The sequence below is a fragment of the Emys orbicularis genome, chromosome 1, assembly GCF_028017835.1.
Source record: "Emys orbicularis isolate rEmyOrb1 chromosome 1, rEmyOrb1.hap1, whole genome shotgun sequence".
In the NCBI taxonomy this organism is placed as follows: Eukaryota; Metazoa; Chordata; order Testudines; family Emydidae; genus Emys; species Emys orbicularis.
The window spans coordinates 132,253,337-132,273,274 of NC_088683.1; the positions used below are offsets into that span (position 1 = coordinate 132,253,337).

General features: G+C 42.3%; 1 protein-coding gene across 2 annotated transcripts in view; it reads left to right on the forward strand.

Moving 5' to 3' along the window:
• The window catches only part of ARHGAP8 (Rho GTPase activating protein 8), a 349,789-nt gene that overhangs the window by 262,993 nt on the left and 66,858 nt on the right, over positions 1-19,938 (forward strand). Inside the window, exons 1-2 of one of the 2 annotated variants that reach the window (XM_065403264.1) lie at positions 652-688; positions 9,141-9,281. In XM_065403264.1, coding sequence (XP_065259336.1) covers positions 652-688; positions 9,141-9,281 — 178 coding nt within the window. Of the gene's footprint in view, positions 1-651; positions 689-9,140; positions 9,282-19,938 lie in introns of those variants that run through there. The other variant, XM_065403237.1, reaches the window with a different exon arrangement.

Below are 19,938 nucleotides of genomic sequence, written 5' to 3' on the forward strand. Positions count from 1 at the left end.
AGTCACTTAATATCTCTGTGCCTCAGTAGAATATCTGAGGTGCTGTGTAGCTTAAGTATTTAGTGTTGTTATGTCTACCTGAAGTTTTCATGATTTTGTTTGATATGGAATCAATTTTGTCAAATTAGAATTATTGCTGTAGCAGAACAAAATAAAGATGGCAACTGTGAATGAGTATCGACTTTACTTCCTCCTGGAAATGACAGATAGCTGTGAGATGAATAAAAGGAATTATGTAGCCCAAGAAGAGATTACTGACAATTCCTTAATTCTGATGGCTGTAGTCACAATATATATTAAATATGTATTTTGAAGAAGGAAAAAATCCAAAATAAATCATTCTATAGATAGTCTTTGCTGAAAATCCTGTTACTACACCTTGCATTACCTTGACTGCTAAGTCAAAACCTATTATAATCCTCTTTATTGTAACAACGTTTCTACCAAATAAAAATGATTTGGTTCCAATTACCCAATCATAATCATGTAATAGGATTTTTTTTCTTTAGTCGTACACAATGTAAACAAAAGCTGAAGGCTTTTTCACAGTGATGGTAACTGTTTGTTTTTCTAGGGTTGATTGAGAACCAAGAGGCATCAAATCCAGCAAATATCGGTCAACAAGAATTAGGCTTGTTCCTAATAGAAAACATGTCTGAAATTGATTTTGAGGAATTAGCCGAAATAGGTAAATATTTTTTATTGCACTTCAAATAATATCTTTGTAGAATTACAGATGATTTAATAGAGCGTCTTCACTAAGTGAGAAACTTCACAGGCATTTTGTAATACTATTTTGAGCAATCCAATATGAGTTATAGCCACTGTACTGATGTGTACCCTATTAAAGCCATTAGGGTTGAAGGTTAGTTTAATACATGCAGCTTTTATGAATTATTGGTATATGTTCCCAGTGCAATTCTAGACTATCTGAATATCACCATCATCACATATTGTGGCACAAATGGGAGTCATTACTCCAAAAAGACAAGTATTGAATGTGCATAGAGATTGCGGTATTGCATGTTATCTCCGAATATGTTAGAAGAACAGAGCAATATGACCCTGGTTTTACGGGTCTCATCAGTTTGAAAAATCAGTGTTTAAAAAAAAAAACCAAACCTCACTTCTGAGGATGCCAGACTGAACCTTGGAGGAGGAACCTTTTACAATCTATATTTTACTCTATCTTTCCTGCCCTGTCCCATATTATCACTTTGATTTCCCAGTCATCATGTATTTCTACAACAGCTGGCTCCCATTTTAGTCCTGGGGACTGAGCCAAAATCCAGTTAAGTCAATGGAAATTAGAATCCCATTGATCTCAGTAGACTTTGGATCAGGCCTTCCCTTTTCCCTCATAGCCAGGGTTAACAGCAGTAACTGCCAGTAGGAACTGAAGCAGGGTGATGAACAGTAGTTGGGTTTTTCTCAGTTTGGAATAATGAACATTTTTTACTATGAGACATCCTCCCTCCTACCTTTGCCAAAAATTAAAAAATGGTTAATAAGGAATTATTTCAATCAGTTCAAGGTAGCTAGTCTCAAAAAAGTTCCTGATTTATAGTAGGGCGTCTTTAATCACTGCAGGTAACTACAGTACAAATGAATACACATGTTTGCTTTACATCTGCAGTTCTTTACCAAGTGAGTCTAAACCAGTCAGAGTTAATTATAAATTTTTACACTTGAGATTGCCTATGTACAGTACAAAATAAGCTTAAGAGTGGCAGTGTGTTTCTGAAACTTTGGTTTAAATTTCTGGATCTTTTATGTTAAAAAGCATATTGTATATTTAAGTTAATATAGCCTTTTGTATATCAATTGATTCTGGTGAACTCAGTGTTTGTAAGCGCATTTGTTTACTAAACAACTTCCCCTGCTCTACCCCATGATGTTAATATGTTAACTCTTTCTGTCCCTGCCCCGCTTTATTGTTTTTTGTTTGTTTACTAAGGTTGATTATACTGTGCAGAAACTTAAAATTCATAAGCAAAACTGAACACTGTTGTCCTTCTTCTGATTTTTAATATGATTCAAAGTTGGGTTTTTTTGTTGGTGGATGGTTGTATTAAAAAAAAAAAAAATCATGTCTGGGTTGTGTTTTTATTATCCATTACTTCCCAACTAGCTCTCAGGGCATAAGTGTTCTGTCCTTACAGCCGCAGCATCCAGCTGTTCAGAATGGTATATTTTTGCCTTTGTAGTTCATCATTTTTAAAAGGTAGGGAAGTATAAATTTGTAGGCAATGTTATGAATTTTATCCTTACATGTGTGCAGAGGTAACAAATAGGTTATTTTGATAGCTACATCTTTTTTCTAAGACTAAAAGTGCCACTATTTTATTTTCTATGGATTTTTTTTTTTTTTATTGTGAGAGTTCAGGGGGAAGGTCATGATATTTAAACAAAACCAAACACACATGCATACCCGTACAAACCCCAGGCCCAGCCATGAGTGTAATCATTTTTCATGTTTTTTAAATGCATTTTTGTTACAAAGCCATGTTAAAAGGCAAAGTGAAACAAAACAAAAAAAAACCCCACAATCCTAATATGTTCCTGTTTAAAGGGTAATCTGACAGATCTTGGAAAATTGTGCAATGGAAAATAAAACAAATTATTTAGAAAGAGTATTTTCTGCACAGTTATTAGTTACTTGCACATAAATCTGATTGGAATCAATATCTTATATACGCTGTTTTCCCATATGTATCTCGGGTAGAGGTCAAGTTATATGAAATACATAGGTGTTCAGAATGCAAAATGTTGTTGTTGAAACACCCAAAAAGTGGAGTTGTTAATGTTCCTCTTCGAGTGATGGTCCCTATTGTATGCCACTGAGGGTTACGGATGCACACCATGCATCCAAAGTTGGAGAATTTGAAAGTAATGTCCGTTGGTCCGCGCATGCGCCCTGCCTCACCTTGTGCTTCCGTCCGAGGCGATAAAGGGCGGGGCGGATCCGTCCACCAGGCATACAGACCCGATGGTAGAATACGAACTTTTTAGCGCTGATCCCAGCGGTTCTGCCAGGACGAGCAGGGCTCCTCTCTTCCTCTCCTGACAACACGGTGGCTGCATCAGCCAGATCAATTCTCTGCCAGATCAATTCAGACAGTTCCAGGAGAGTTAAGGAGAGTCGAGGGGAAACTCCAGATCTCTGCAGAAGAGATCCAAGATTCCCAGCACAAGCGTCTGGATATCCTTCGCCAGTGAGAATAGCATTGCTGATTAGCAAAGCCATACTGGAAGCTGCCAGAACAGTATGGCACACTCCAGCCACCTGCACAGCTACTCCCAAAGGAGTGAAAAAATGCTACTATGTTCCAGCCAAAGACTCCAAATTTCTTTTCTCACCCCCACCCCCAAATTCCCTTGTAGTCCAGGCTACTACAGAAAGATCTAAACAACAACACCCTCAATCTACAGCTAAAGAAGGGCAGTGCTTAGATCTTCTGGGTTGTAAAGTATTCTCATCTTCCAGCCTGCAATTGAGAATCGCAAACTATCAGGCATTGTCAGCCAAATATGATTTCCTGAATTACAGCAAATTCAAGGAAGGGGGACAGAAGGAGATAGGGGAGACTATCACTGCGTTGCAGCGGGCAGGGGTCATTAAGCCAGTGGTATCTCTTTTTAACAGCCCGGTGTGGCGGGTCTGGGTGGATGACGGTAGACTACCGGGCCCTGAACAGGGAGGTGCCCCCACGGCCGCCATTCCTGATGTTGTGATTTTAATTGAGGCCATCGGGCGGACCGAGGGGGAATGGTATGCCATTATTGATCTGGCCAACGCCTTTTTCTCAGTTCCCATTGCTGAAGAGGCACAAGCCCAATTTGCCTTCACCTGGGGCAGGCGCCAGTACACTTTCACTCGATTGCCACAGGGATCTGTCCACAGTCCCACGTTGTGCCATGGGTTGGTGGCGGATGACCTCCAGATGTTTACCCCCGAAGAATCAGTGACTATTCACCACTATATTGATGATTTGATGATTCAGGGGATGGACCATAATCATAGAATATCAGGGTTGGAAGGGACCTCAGGAGGTCATCTAGTCCAACCTCCTGCTCAAAGCAGGACCAATCCCCAGACAGATTTTTGCCCCAGATCCCTAAATGGCCCCCTCAAGGATTGAACTCACAACCTTGGGTTTAGTAGGCCAATGCTCAAACCACTGAGCTTGGAGCGAACCTTGCAGGCACTCACCACTCACATGCAGGCCTGGGGGCGGGTTGTTAATCCCAACAAAGTACAGCCCACCAGCCGATGCGTGAAATTCCTTGGGATCGTGTGGCATGGGGCGCAGTGCCACATCCCTCATTCTGTTGTAGACCAAATTGCCTCGCTTTCAGCCAAGGTTGAGGCGCAGCGAGTGATCGAGTTGTTTGGTTACTGGCGTAACCACATCCCACGCCTCGCTTTGCTTTTAAAGCCCCTTTATAATGTCACTAGGAAAAAGAAGGCATTCGATTGGGGCAAATCCCAGCAGTGTGCATTTGAGGAGGCTAAAGCTGCCATCCAGATCGCAATGCCCTTGGGCCCCTATGATCCTCATAGCCCCTTTCACCTGGAGGTGTCAGTGCTGGAGGATTACGCCTCTTGGAGTCTGTGGCAAAAATTGTTGGGTTCCCGCAATAAGCGTCCCCTCAGATTTTGGTCTTGTAAACTCCCTGAAGCAGCCAGCCAGTATACTCTGTTCGAAAAGCAGCTTTTGGTTTGCTATTGGGCCCTGATTGAAACTGAGCGCCTGACTGAGGGGCAGACTGTGGTTTTACAGCCCGAAATCCCCATTATGAATTGGATTTTGGAACCCAACACTGGAAATCGAGTGGGGAGGGCACAACAGAGCTCTATTGTGAAGTGGAAGTGGTATATTAATGACCGTGCCAGCGCAGGACCCCATGGCACTAATAAGCTTCATGAATAGTTGGCGCAGCCCCAGGAGGAGGACGGGGCGGCCGCCCCCCCACTGCAGTCCAGCCCCTGCCTGAAGCCCCCACTGTGCAATGGGGTGCCTCATTTGATAGTTTGAGCGCTGCCAAGCGGCCCTACGCCTGGTTTACTGATGGCTTGGCCAGGTATGTTCGTAATATGCAGCGCTGGAGAGCTGTCGCCTTAAATCCTGTTCGCCAGTTGCACGAGACTGCCGAGGGACAGGGAGCCTCCAGCCAATATGCTGAGCTTTATGCTGTGCTGCTGGCGGTGAGGTGGGCGCTTTCCCTTGGGGACCCTGAGGTACGCCTGTACACTGACTCTTGGACAGGGGCTCAGGGACTGGCCACCTGGATGGGCCACTGGAGAACCCAGGATTGGACCGTCCACGGCAAGCCTGTGTGAGGCGCCCCTATTTGGCAGGAATTGTATTCCTCTGCGCAGGACCTTTTGATTTATGTGTTTCATGTAGATGCCCACCAGAATCGTACCCAGGAGCATCGTTGGAATGCTGCCGCGGACCAACTGGCCCACATAGCCGAGTGTACGGTGGCCCCTGCCAGTGAGGGGGAGGCTCTTTCCCTCTTGGCTTCCTGGATACACACGCACTCAGGGCACTTGGGCCAGGAGTGGGCGTACCATTGGGCACAGGCCCAAGGTATCCCCACTTCACATGTAGCCCTAAAAACAGCTAAAGCTGTTTGTAAGATTTGCCAGATTGTTAAGCCCTTACAGGTGGAAGCCGGCTCCCCTGGACAGGTGCCGCGGGGAGACCAGCCTGCTCAAATTTGGCAAGTCGATTATGTTTCCCACCATGGTCGATATGGCCACCGGCTATGGAGAGGTCTGGCCGGCATCCCATGCTGACCAGTGGAATACAATCACCTGCAGGCATTTGCGACGGAGTGCTGCCAACGACACGTGGGTTTACGACAGTGGCCGGGGTGTTGTGTGTGTGTGTGTGTGTGTGTGTGTGTGTTGTCGTTTCACACGGTAGTCTGGGAAGACGGGGAGTGCAGTGAGCCCCCGGTGGAGCATTGCCGCTGCAACGTCACCCATGTAGTTGACCGCACCATAGGTGTGGTGTACTGGAGCACCACGAGAGACGCTTACAAGCAGTGGCTTGAATTCAGACCCTGGAATGTTTCTCTGGAGCTCGGGGTTACCTTTGCTGAGTTGGAATATTTTTTGCAGCAATACCCTATGGTTTCTCAGGTGCTGGTGGAGCGTGGCGCAGCACTCACACGAAGCCGGGTAAGAATGTTGTATGATCATGGCTCCCTTGTCCGGATGGCGAAGGCTGAGTCGGAGCTAACTGTTCATCATTGGTGGGATGTATTTAAGGGGTGGTCCCTTAAGGCCACGGCTGCCCTAAATTTAATGTTACATCCCACTGTTGTTGTTTTTGTAGTGATGGGGGGCTGCTCTGTATTGTGGGTTGCCCTCTGTTGTTATATTCGACGGATGGCACAGCGGGTGCGAGTGCTCATGGCATACCATGAAGCTGTGTATGGTCCCCCCATCAGCATAGCTCTGCCAGGAAACAAGGGGTGGAGTGTTGGGGCTGACCGCAAGTTACCTTGGCCTGTTATAGGATGGTCCGGGTGGAGCTAGTAGTGAACTGGCTTTGATCGTCCGGCCTGGCTTGCAGCCACTCCGACTGGATAAACAGGTGAAGAGATAAGCAGGGCCTAAGAGTGTTAAGTGTGGGAATAGAAAGCAGTAGTGTTTCTTGCCAGAGCCTGTTTGTGGATGTATACACCCCCTGAGAAAGAGATGATGATAAAAATGGCTATGAGAATTGCTTCAGACGAACAGTCTCACCTGCGGACCTTGGCCTTGTGGGTGCCCAGGAATCCCCACACTGGAGCAGCGCCTGCTACGAGCCCTCAAGGACAAGGTGATGTTACCAAGCCAAGTGGAAACACTTCTCATCTTGGGCTCAACACAAAGGAGTCTTACCAGAATCAGTGGGGATCCCCCTCATCCTAGACTACAGTCTCTCCTTAAAGTCATCAGGTCTTGCCCTCAGTTCTTTGAGAGTCCACCTGGCAGCAGTTAGCGAGTTCAACCCTCCAGTGGAAGGTTACTCTGTCGTTATGCATCTACTTACCACTAGGTTTTGGAAAGGCCTCATCAGAACCTTCCCACCTGTCCAAATGATCACACTCCAGTGGGACCTGAATCTAGTTTCTGTGCTAACAACGCCATCCTTTGAGCTGTTAGCTTCATGCTCCATGATCCTCCTTTCTATGAATGTTGTCTTCCTGGTTGCAATTACTTCTGTGAGATGGGTCGGCAAACTCAAGGCTCTGATGACAGACCTGCCTTTCATGGTGTTCCACAAGGATTAAGTCTCTTTACGTCTACACCTCAAATTTGTACCAAAGGTGGTCTCCCAGTTTCACATCAATCAAACCATCTACTTACCTGTTTTCTTTCCGAAACCACATGCTTCTGCAGAGGAATGTCAACTCCATTCCCTTGATGTATGGTGAGCTCTTGCTTTCTACCTACAGAGAGCAAAACCAATCAGGAAGTTCCCTTGACTACTGGTGGCAGTAGCAGAGAGACTCAAGGGGCAAGCCATCTCCACCCAAAGAATTCCAAATGGATTTCTGGTTGCTTTAAACTCTGCTACCAACTATCAGGCCTACCTCCTACAGGGGTGCAGGCTTACTCCTCGAGAGCTCAGGCTTCAACCACAGCCTCCCTTCAGGACATTCCACTTGTAGACGTATCTAGAGCAGTCATGTGGAGTTCGGTGCACACCTTTTGCAGCACACTACACCTAAGTGCAGGACTCAGCAGCGGACACCTCCTTTGACACGACAGTTCTCCTCACAACCATTCCATCCTTATCCTCACACCCTTTTCCAACTTAGGTACTGTTTGTCAATCACCCTCAGTGGAATAGTCACTTGACCATCACTCGAAGAAGAAAAGGAGGTAACTTACCTGTAACTGGAGGTTCCTCAAGAGGTGTGGTCCCTATCTGTATTCCACTTCCTGCCCACCTTCCCCTCTGTTGCAGATTGGTCAATTCAGATTACAGAAGGAACTGAAGATGCAATCTGTCCACCCCGCCCTTTATTGCCTCGGACAGAAGCACAAGGCAAACCAGGGCACATGCACAAACCAATGGACACTACTTTCAAATTCTCCAACTCTGGACGCATGGTGTACATGTGTAACCCTCAGTGGGATACAGATAGGGACATCTCAAAGAACCTCCAGTTATAGGCAAGTAACCTCCTCTTCTTGATAATATTACTAACTTCATCTTAATATAACTTGTATGATAAAGAAACAGCTGACAAACAGTGAGTGATATGCTTTGGGAGAACAATAATGTGTCTCTTGAAATATCAGCCTTTCTTAATTTAAGCCATCAGGTCACTTGCATGTTAGTATATCAGTTATAATTTTACTCTAATATCTTTCTCAGAATCATTCTTTTGAACAGTATTGAAATATTAATGGCTGTGACTTTGCATTCAGCTCACAATGTGTTTGATCTAGGTATTTGTTTTCCGACACCAAGGCCTGTGCATGCTTGCGATCATCTCTTTTTAAGTATCACACTTGGCTTTGGTGAATGTCATGTCCATGTACAGTAAAGGGCCATATCTACCTTTCACTGAAAAGAGTCCAGTCCAGTGTCCACTCAAGTAAATGGAAAGACTCCTATTGATTTCACTGCATTTTGCATCAGGCCCTTAGTGCTTTTCTTAGGCTGTCTAACCCACTGTGTCCCCCAATGCATTTAAGGTTTCAGACAGTGATTTTTCTGTCTCAAAGAGCTTACGATCCAAGTATAAAACAAGATATGACAGACAGACAGGGGAAGCGTAAGGAAACAGTGAGACAACATTGGTTGTTATGACAAGCAGTGATCACAGCATAAGAACTGCCTAACCATTGTCAAGTTTTTGTGGGCATTGTAGCCAAGAAGAACTTAAAGGAGGGCAATGAGAGAGCTTTGCTGCAGATGTTTATGGGGAGCTCATACTTTCTCCTATGCAGCCCAGCATAGGAGAAAGTATGAAGGTGCTTCTTTGAAAAAGTAATAAATGAGTGAGTGAAGAAAGCTGGTATCATTGGGAGGCTGGAGGGTGGATCTCAATTTCGCAATATTGTGTGCGAGATAGAAGAAGGTTTTTTAGTAGTTGATTTTATAAATTCTTGCTTACTGCTTTAGAATTACAGAAAGATGAGGCAGAACATGCAATAACGGAAAAGCGAAAGACCTCCTTCACACCAGCAGCATGTGAAGACACTGAACTAAGCATTAATCATCCATACTACGATGTTGCGAGGCATGGCATTGTGCAGCTAGCAGGTATATTTATAAAAATTAAAATGCATGACATTTCCTAGATTTAGCAGATGTTACTCTGCACCTTATTGTATTGTTTCATATTACACTATTTAAAGTGATACATGGGAATAGTGTAGACACTTTGGACCCCGATCCAGAAAAGAATGTAAACATATGCTTAACTTCAAACATGTGCTAGAGTTTAGGTACACGCTTCAGTGCTTTGCCAGTTCAGGACCATCGGCCACAAATTCAGGTTTTGTTTTGTTTAAAAACAAATGTACAAGACCTGAATCTGAATAGATGTATTTGTTTATAATCAGTGAAAAGTTGTTTTGTTTTTCATTTCCTGTATGTTCTGAAGCCAGACACGTGATCATTCTGCTAGCCCACAAGAAACAGAAAAAAACAACTGAGCAGTCTAAAATGTTAGTCTAAAATGAATGAAATGCAAAATGTGAACTATCAGTGTACATGGTGAAAATGTACATTTATCACCTGACTTTCAAAGGGGAAGTCACTGGGAGCTGCAGGTGCTTCACACCTTTGAAAAACAGGTCATTAGATTTTAAAAAAATTCCGTTTTTAATAACGTATAGCATTTTATTAGTGACAGGTAAGCACATCTTTAAAATGTTTATCTTGATAGTGTCCCTTGTGGGTTTTTTCCCTTTGATTTGTTTTTGGCACTATTTTAACTTGCAACACAACAGTAATGCGTAAGCCTGAGCTTATGAGTAACCTTGACATTTTTGCACCTCAACTACAAAGCCTGGCATTTTTTTACAGAATGAAATAATAACTAATAGTATTTCCCTCTTGTCACCCTGATGAATCCCAAAATTCTTTACAAACTTAAAGTACGTTTTTTGCACCTTTTACTTGCATAGGGCTAAGTCATGAATTTCCTGAATAAGGATGAATTTAAGCATATCCTTAAATGCTTTCCTGAATCTAGGCCATAGATGGCAGTCTGAGTCATTAGTACTTGATCAGTTGATTTACACTGGAGATCTTGAAGTATTAGATGAGCCAATTCACTCTGATATGGCCAGACCCAGAGATGTCTGGGTTGACACACTTGAAGTTGATGGGAATTTCACCATTGACTTCTATGGGGCCATGATGTTACCCATAATATCTGTTGAAGATATATGTATATTTTCAGGTAAAACTAATTTACCTCAGCTTCACCACAAACTTGATACACAAAGTAAGAGTTAAACCCATGGCTAAGAGAGTACAAGATTCAAACTCTATTAGGGTTGCCAACTTTCTAATTGCACAAACCTGAACACCCTTGCCACACCTCCTGCCCTCCCCTTCCTGATGCCACGCTCCTGCCCCTCCCCTTCTCCGAGGCCCCACCCTCGCTCACTCCATTCCCCCCTCCGTCCGTTGCTCGCCCTTCCCCCAACCTCACTCACTTTCACTGGGCTGGGGCAGGGGGTTGGGGTGCAGGAGGGAGTGAGGGCTCTCGCTGGAGGGGGGGCAGGCTCTGGAGTGGGGCCAGGGATGAGGGGTTTGGGATGCAGGAGGGAGCTCTGGGGTAGGGTTGGGGAGGAGGGGATTGGGATGTAGGAGGGGGCTCAGGGCTGGGGCAGGGGGTTGGGATGTGGGCTCTGGGAGGGAGTTTGGGTGCAGGAGGGAGTTGCGACCTGGGGCAGGGGGTTGCAGTGTTGGAGAGGGCAGGGGTGCAGGATCCAGCTGGGCGTCGCTTACCTTGGGCAGCTCCCAGAAGCAGCCAGCATGTCCGGCTCCTAGGCAGAGGGGCCAGGTGGTTCCGCACGCTGCCCGTGCCTGCAGGCACTGCCACCACAACTCCTGTTCACCATGTTCCCAGCCAATGGGAGCTACCGAGTCAGCGCTCGGGGCAGGGGCAGCACACAGAGACCCTTGGCCTCCCCTGTACCTAGGAGCTGGACATGCCAGCCACTTCCGGGAGCTGCGCAGAGCCAGGGCAGGTAGGGAGCTTGCCTTAGCCCCACTGCGCCACCAACCGGACGTTTGGTGGTCTATTAAAATCTCCTGGATTGCTTTCAATAGCCACCAGGAGATCAAGGCTGATTCTGGTAGACTCCCGGCCAATCCAGAATGGTTGGCAACCCTAAACTCTATTGACTGAGCAAGATACTAGTCTGACAGAACAAAAGTACTTTAGGATGTTTGTGTCAGGAGCTTGTCCCCTGACCACTCCTCCGGTTCTGCCCTCTGATTCTGCTTCGGCCACTAGGCCAGACTCCTGTTCACATCACTAGGTCACACCACCCACACGCCGGTGTGTGACAGAGAAAAATACCAAGACATCAAAGCTCTGCATGAAGTCCCTGAAACTAAATTAACAAAGAAGTGTGAATGAGCTGGCGAACCTTTGAAATAGAAAAGAAATTTAGAAACACAAATAGAGAAGTTAACAGAGACTTTGAAAATATCAAGGTCATTATAATGTCCCTCCAGCAACCTCTACCACCTGCCTCGTTACACATCGTTATAGGATAATACTTCAGTAAATAAAAGGGATCATCTTTTATATTCAGCTTTAGCAGATCTGCCAGAAAATTGTCCATGAAGGCAATGCTTTTCCCCCCGCTGTTATACCTAGCACCTGAATGTTGTGGGCCTGGATTTGAGAGTCTGAACTTTTCCTTCTAGCAATACATTATATTTCCAGTCTCTTGTTGTAAGAGGTTTTCTCTTATGTTTGTGTACCTGATCTTCCCTGCACTCAAAGCCCCAATGGAACTCATTGACACTTGTCATTTGTCTACTGTAGCTGCTATTAATTCTAACGGATACCTCAGTGTTTATCCTTCCTGGAGGATATCATAGAAATGTAGGATTGGAAAGGACCTCGATAAGTCATCTAGTCCATCCTCTGCACTGAGGCAGGACTAAGTATTTTCTAGACCATCATTATATGTTAATCATGGCTTATAAGCACAGTGCTTGATGTGCAGCTAAACCCTCTGAAAGATGCAGTTTGAAAATTTCTTCTGAGATTTGCTTATTATTTTTTATTTGCATGGCAATCTTAGTGATTTCTCCTGAATGAGGAAATTGGCATGAGAGGAAATTAGTTGTTGAACAAAATATCTAAATACCATGTAAGCAAACAGAAAATATGTCCTTCATATTCTGAGCCAGGTTCTGCCCCTTGAGTAGGAGGAGTTTAAATGGTGGGGAAATTCAAAAGGGACAAAATTTTTGGAATAAGTAATATATATACTCTTCTTCTTGAGCCAACTCCTTTTAAAAAAATCATGCTTTCACTGATGGTGAGCTACAGGAAAAGAGAATACAAAGTGGATAAAGAATGTTAAGTAGCCTTTCTATTCAATAACAGTCTCACCTGACTTATATTTATTTGTGGATGTTCACCTCAGTCTTGTGACATATCAGGGGAGGAGCATTTGCTGCAAGATTTCTCTGGAGTGAGAATCAGCATGGTTTTAAAAAGTACTCATTTGCAGCTTCCTTGTTTCATTTTAGAGCTCCCTTCTTAAGCACGTTTGCTCAAACTGAAATCAAAAGGCTATCTATCTATCTATCTATCTATCTATCTATCTATCTATCTATCTATCTATCTATCTATCTATCCCTGGCTTAACTCCATCGAAGCAAATAGAAGTACTCCAGGGATGCATCTGGTTAAAATGTTTACTTCTGTACAAATGATTTTCTTAATGTGGCGGCCTTGGTAGTGAAAAATAGCTGCTTTAAGATCAGAAAGCCGTGGTTTTAGCTGGCATGTCAGTCAGGAGTAACATGCCGGAGCTTGGTAACCACACTGAACAATTTAAATGCAAAACCCGAGTGCATTCCAATAGCCAGCAGCTGCACATCAGAATCTTTGTTTAATATTTAAAAATCATAAAATTCTAGGGGAGAATCAAATAAGAAGTAAAGATAAAGGAGGCGGCGGGGAGGGGGAATGCTTCAATTCACCAGAGAGACTTCTCTACTCCCTCTTTTAACTGGTAGCAAATCAAATTTGTATGCTTGCTGGATTTAAAGCAACTCAGAAAGGGATAGTCTTTTCAAATCTCCTTCCCCTCTGGGAAACGGTCAGTTCCTTTTGAAAAAAAAAATAATTTAAAAAAAATTATTTGTACCTAGTTTATTATACATTTTAATCATCTCTCAAATAAAACAAATTATAATTTCAGTGTTTGGAGTGGCTTAGTTAAAGTAACTCTGCAAGCTGTTCATTCCATTCTAATTTTGTGGTTGAAAGACAATGGAATATATTATAAATGGATAAGGAATGAGAGGACAGAATTTAAGTGAAGATTCTGTGCAATAATTGTTCTGCCTTTTACTTTGATTCTATTTTCCACAATAATTTTTTTAAATGCAAAAAATGGCCTTTCATTATGTTTTAATAACAATCTAATATTCCTCCCATAAATTAAAATAATTTATACCTGCTTACCATAACAATAGCTTTGACAAGATCCAAAGATTCTTTGGAGTCTATTTCACACTGTATAAATAAGAACAAAGTTAATCTAATTTCCACTGTCAAACAAAAGTGTGGTGGATTTTTTAAAGAGTTCTAGCTGTAATAATTGTTCAGACTGAAATTGGGATGTTTACTCAGATTGACTTGTCTCATTAATGCTGATATGCAGTTGGCTATTTTACATATATGTCAGCTTGAAACATGCAAATTATTCTGCTGGTCTGGTGATGTACCCATTTGTAAGCATATGAACTTTTTTGGAATCCCACAGAAGTAAAGGCTGTTGCAGTACTGATTGTTTTTACTTTAATTTTGATTAGAAATAAAATGTAAAAGCTACATCAAGCTCTTTCCCTTATTTTCCTCTGACTGCCAGAAGCTGAGATTGGATGACAGGGGATGGATCACTTGATAATTGCCCTGTTCTGTTCATTCCCTCTGAAGCGTCTGGCACTGGCCGCTGTCAGAAGATAGAATACTGGGCTAGATGAACCATTGGCCTGACCCAGTATGGCTGTTTTTATGTTCCATTATCCTCTCACAGTTTGGCCTTTAATTATTTCTTGCATGACCCTGTGCAGTATTTTTGCATGTGTGCTGATTTTGTGTGTTTCTAGAAGAATTTCTGATATCTGCTGTCTTAATACTTAGATATGTGCTTTTGTCCTCTTAGCTGTTAGGCTATAGCTGGTCATTTGAGTTGACTTGGTCTTGGTTTTAAATGTGCATGTTCACTTGCTCCTACCCCTTTTCCTCTTAAAATGATTGTTATAATAATGTCTCCTCTATACTTTTCTCTTTTCCAGTCATTTTAATCGAAAACCACAAAATACAATAGGTCTTTTGGCTATCAGACTAGACATACTATATTTGTTTTTTAGAAATCAAAACAGAAAGTATTGCACAATAGGAAGGTCTAAAGGCTTAGGGTATGTGTGGACTGTGTATTTGCTCAAATTCAACAAGAGAACAAGGGTCTGCTTATAATCTCTTTTACTTTATGATACCCTAAGAACACAGGAATCTCTATGTAAAAGAAAATGAAGCTGAGCTTGAGTGTCAAAGTTCAGATCTGAATGTGAACTCTTTCAGAATTTGGGAGTGTTCGGATCTGAGGATCTGGTCTAGGCACATCTCCGGAACAGACCAGTGGTCTTTCTAATCTGGTATCATGTGTGATGCTGGTAAATCAGGTGCCAGCTCTTGCCAAGTCTGTAGGCATCCGCTGAGCACTGACAAATTCATAGCTGGAAACTAGACCTGTTCAATTATATGTTAATATAGTTGAACGATGGGTGTTAGACTTGTAAGGATGTGTTTGGACTCTATACAATGCTTGTAAATTGATGCATGCATTAATCTTATTTGTAATGTCTGTATTCCATGCTACAAGGTAAAATATGTTTGTTTTAGAATTGTAAAAATGCCTGCTTTGAACTTTTTAACTCAGATGGGAAGAGAGACTTCCCCCCCACCCATCCAGAAGGAGTATCAAAAATTAAGTGGTCCATTATAGGACAAAAGCTTTGTTTGTTGCCCCATCTACCCATGGAGATATACATGCAGAAGGCTTCATCCTATCTGTCTGAATGCTGGAAGAGGAAAATAAAAATAGCTTTCTTGCACTCTCACAAGGGCTGGAGTTAAGAAACAAAAAGCTGAGGGCTCCAGGGTCAACCTGGATTAAGGCCTAAAAAGACATTCAATGCTGACAGATTACTATATCTCTGTCACCAGTCATCACAGACTGGAACTCATTTGTGTATATATGCTTGCTTGATTTCACCTGTAAATAGCTGTCATTTCTTTTTCCTAGTCAATAAACCTTTAGTTAGTTTATTACAGCATTGGATACAAGTGGTATCTTTGGTGTGAGATCGGGGTAAGCGACTGGTCTCTTAGGACTGGAAGCAACCTGAATATTTTGTGATTTTTGGTGTCGGTGACCATTTATCACTAAGTCCAGCTTGCCTGGGTGGCAAGATAGACTGAAGAGCCCAAGGGGACTGTCTGTGACTCCATGGTAAAATTGCTACAGCAATCTAGGAGTTCACATTTGTTACAGGGTTGGTGAAATCGAATTATAGTACATACCATCAGTTTGGTGTGTCTGCCCTGCTTTTTGACAGTCCGCCATGAGGTTGGCACACTTGGTTGTGAGCCACTCCAGTAAGTCTGACACTGTTTTTTCCACCAGTAGTTCATTAATTGTTTCAGAGGAAGGTGTAAAATCTCACACTTGAACAATATAGGCACAAGGTATACATGTTCCATTGAACCAGCCTTGTATTTCTTTGCTCTCTTTAATCTGCATTTTCTTGGAAGCTACTTGTGAAACAGCAAAATATTGACTTTGTATCTCTAAAACTGGTGCTAACCCTCAATACAACACCAGAGCATCTCTGTAATACAGAGGTCCAAATTCATTCCAGGTATAACTCCACTGACTTCAGAATTAAATCTGGGTTTGGCTCACTCTGCTATTTCAACTTCAAGAATGGAACCAGATGAAACTAAACAAACAATTAATTACATCAGAAAGCTAGTGGTGCCTTCTGCTTTTGTTTGACTGAAAGAACAAGATGTTTGCCAAGATTTTAAGAAAACTATATGGAAAATATATTAAATGTGATTGGTGAAGAGAACAAACAAAGGCCCAGATCCAGGAAACCACCTATGCATGCACTTTAATCTGTCCTTATATAAGAAATCACTTGAGCACATGCTTAGGTGCTTTCCTGAATTGAGCTAAAGCCATGATTCCAGATGAGGTCTTTTCACAAAGAACTGGTTTCCAAATAAATTCAGAACATGACTGGAATTCAGAATAGTGAACACAGTCAGAGAAAGGACTTGTGAAATGAAAGCAGTACCATTTTTTTATAACTGTGAAATAACTATGGAATCTTCAAATCCACGTCCGCCTCAGTGCTCACTGAGTGGATCAAATATGTGTCCTAAATAATAAACAGTTTGCTCCTGCTGTCTAAATTAATTATGCTAAAAAAAATAAAAGGTTTAGAACATCCATGGTAATTGTTGGTGCATGTTAAAAAGCATTACGGTTTCCTAAGGAGTGAACAATTTAAGTGCAAACAACATCCTTAAAATTGTTGGCCAAGCATCTCTGTAATTTTCTTTTACATTCTTCCTTCATCTAAAGATTCCACAGGGCTCATATGGGACTTCCATGGAGCAAAGACTTTGTGCTGGCTCTCCGGAAAGGGGAGAATTTCATTTCTAGTGCTCTTGGCTGGGATTTTCAAAGTTGCCTAAGGGATTCAGACTCACTTCCAACTCCATTCAAATTAATGGAAATTGAGCATTTGAATCTTCTAAGAAGCTTTGAAGATCTCAGCTCATAGTGCTGTAGCTAGGGGGGGAATGTCATATTTTGGCTTTTGATTCACATGTGTTGTGTTTTGCAATTTGCTACACTTGGTGGACAAAAGTTAAAGTTTAGGCTGCTCTAGGTTATCCTGGGAACCCTTTTTGACCTCAACTACCCAAGTTTCACATAAGCAGAAAGGACAACCATCCATACCATCCTTGACACAAATGAGGATTAGTCCCATTACATACAAACATAAGCATGTCCATACTGGGTCAGACCAGTGGTCCGTCTAACCCAGCATCCTGTGTTCTGACAGTGACCAGTGCCAGATGCTTCAGAGGGGATGAACAGAAAAGTATCGAATGACCCATCTCCGGTCCCAGCAGTCGGCAGAGGTTTAGGAACACCCAGAGCATGGGGTTGCATCCCTGACCGTCTTGGCTAATAGCCATTGATGGACCTATTTTCCATAAATATATCTAATTCTTTTTTTAACCCAGTTATAGTTTTGGCCTTCACACATCCCCTAGCTATGAGCTCCATAGGCTGTGTGTGGTGTGACAAAGTATTTCCTTATGGTTGTTTTAAACCTGCTGCCTATTAATTTCATTGGATTACTCCTGGTTCTTGTGTTATGTGAAGGAATAACACTTCCTTATTCTCTTTCTCCATACCATTCATGATTTTATAGACTTCTATCATATATTCCCCCCAGAGGTTTCTCTTTTCCAAGCAGGACAGTCCCCTTTTAATCTCTCCTCATTCAGAAGCTGTTCCTTACCATTAATCATTTTTGTTGCCCTTCTCTGTACCTTTTCAATTTCTAATTTAGCTTTTTTGAGATGGGGCAACCAGAACTGCACACAGTATTCAAGGTGTGGCATACCATAGATTTATATATTGGCATTATGATATTTGTCTATTTAATCTATTCCTTTCCTAATGGTTCCTAACATTCTGTTACCTTTTTTGACTGCCGCTGCACATTGAGCAGATGTTTTCAGAGAACTGTCCACAATGACTCCAAAATCTCTTTCCTGAGTGGTAATAGCTAATTTAGACCCCATCATTTTGTGTGAACAGTTGGAATTGTGTTTTCCAATATGCATTACTTTGCATTTTCCAACATTGAACTTCATCTGCCATTTTGTTGCCCAGTCACCCAGTTTTGTGAGAGCTCTCTCTAACTTTTCGCAGACTACTTTGGACTTAATTATCTTGAGTAATTTTGTATCATCTGCAAACTTCATTGTTTATCCTTTTTCCCAGATCATTTATGAATATTTTGAACAGCACTGGTCCCACTACAGATCCTTGGGGCACCCTGCTATTTACTTCTCTCCATTGTGAAAACTGACCATTTGTTCCTATCCTTTGTTTCCTATCTTTTAACCAATTACTGATCCATGAGATGACCTCCCCATTTATGCCAGGACTGCTTACTTTGCTTAAGAGCCTTTGGTGAGGGACCTTGTCAAATGTTATCTGAAAGTTCAGGTACACTATATCAACTGAACTACCCTTGTCCACATGCTTGTTGACATGTTCAGATAATTCTAATAGATTGGTGAGGCATGATTTCCCTTTCCAAAAGCTGTGTTGACTCTTTCCCAACATTATGTTTATCTATGTGTCTGATAATTCTGTTCTTTACTATAGTTTCAACCAATTTGCCTGGTACTGAAGTCAGGTTTACCAGCCTGTAATTGCCAGGATAGCCTCTGGAGTGTTTTTTTTTTAAATTGGCGTCACCTTAGCTATCCTCCAGTCATTTGATACAGAGGCTGATTTAAGTGATAGGTTACATACCACAGTAGGTAGTTCTGTAATTTCATATTTGAGTTCCGTCAGAACTCTTGGGTGAATATTATTTGCCTAGTATCTTATTTCTGTTTAATTTATCAATTTGTTCCAAACCCTCCTCTATTGACAAATCATCTGGGACAGTTCCTCAGATTTGTCACCTAAAAAGAATGGCTCAGATGTGGGAATCTCCCTCCCATCCTCTGCAGTGAAAACTGATGCAGAGCTTAGCTTCTCGGCAACAACCTTGTGTTCCTTGAGTGTTCCTGTAGCATCTCGATCATCCAATGGCCCCACTGATTGTTTGGCATCCTTACTGCTTTAGATGTACTTAAAAGAAATTGCTGTTAGCTTTAGTGTCTTGCTAGTTGCTCTTTAAAAAAATGTTTGGCCTGCCTGATTACACTTTAACATTTGACCTGCCAGAGTTTATGCTCCTTTCTATTTTCCTCAGTAGGATTTGACTTACAGTTTGTAAAGGATGTCTTTTTGATTCTAACCGCCTCTTTTACTCTGTTGTTTAGCCATGGTGGCATTTTTTGGTCTTCTAACTGTTTGTTTTTGTTGTTGTTGTTGTTCTAGGCGGGAATACATTAGTCTGAGCCTCTATTATGGTATTTTTAAATAGTTTCCATGCAGCTTGCAGATACTCTTGTTACCGTACCTTTTAATTTTCATTTAACTAGCTTCCTCATTTTTGTGTAGTTCCCCTATTTGAAGTTAAATGCTACTGTGGTGGATTTCTTTGGTATTTCCCCCCCAACAAGGATGTTAAATTTAAATACATTATGGGCGCTGTTACTGAGTGGTTCAGATCTATTCACCTATTGGACTAGATCCTGTGCTCCATTTAGGACTAAATCAAGAATTGCCTTTCCCCTTGTGGGTTCCGGGACTAGCTGCCCCAAGAAACTGTCATTAATAACATCCAAAAAGTTTCTCTCTACATCCCGTCCTGAGGTAACTTGTACCCAGTCAATATGGGGATAATTGACATCCCCCATTATTTTTAGGTTTCCTGATTTGGTAGCCTCCCTAATCTCCCTAAGCCTTTCACAATCACTGTCACCATCCTGGCC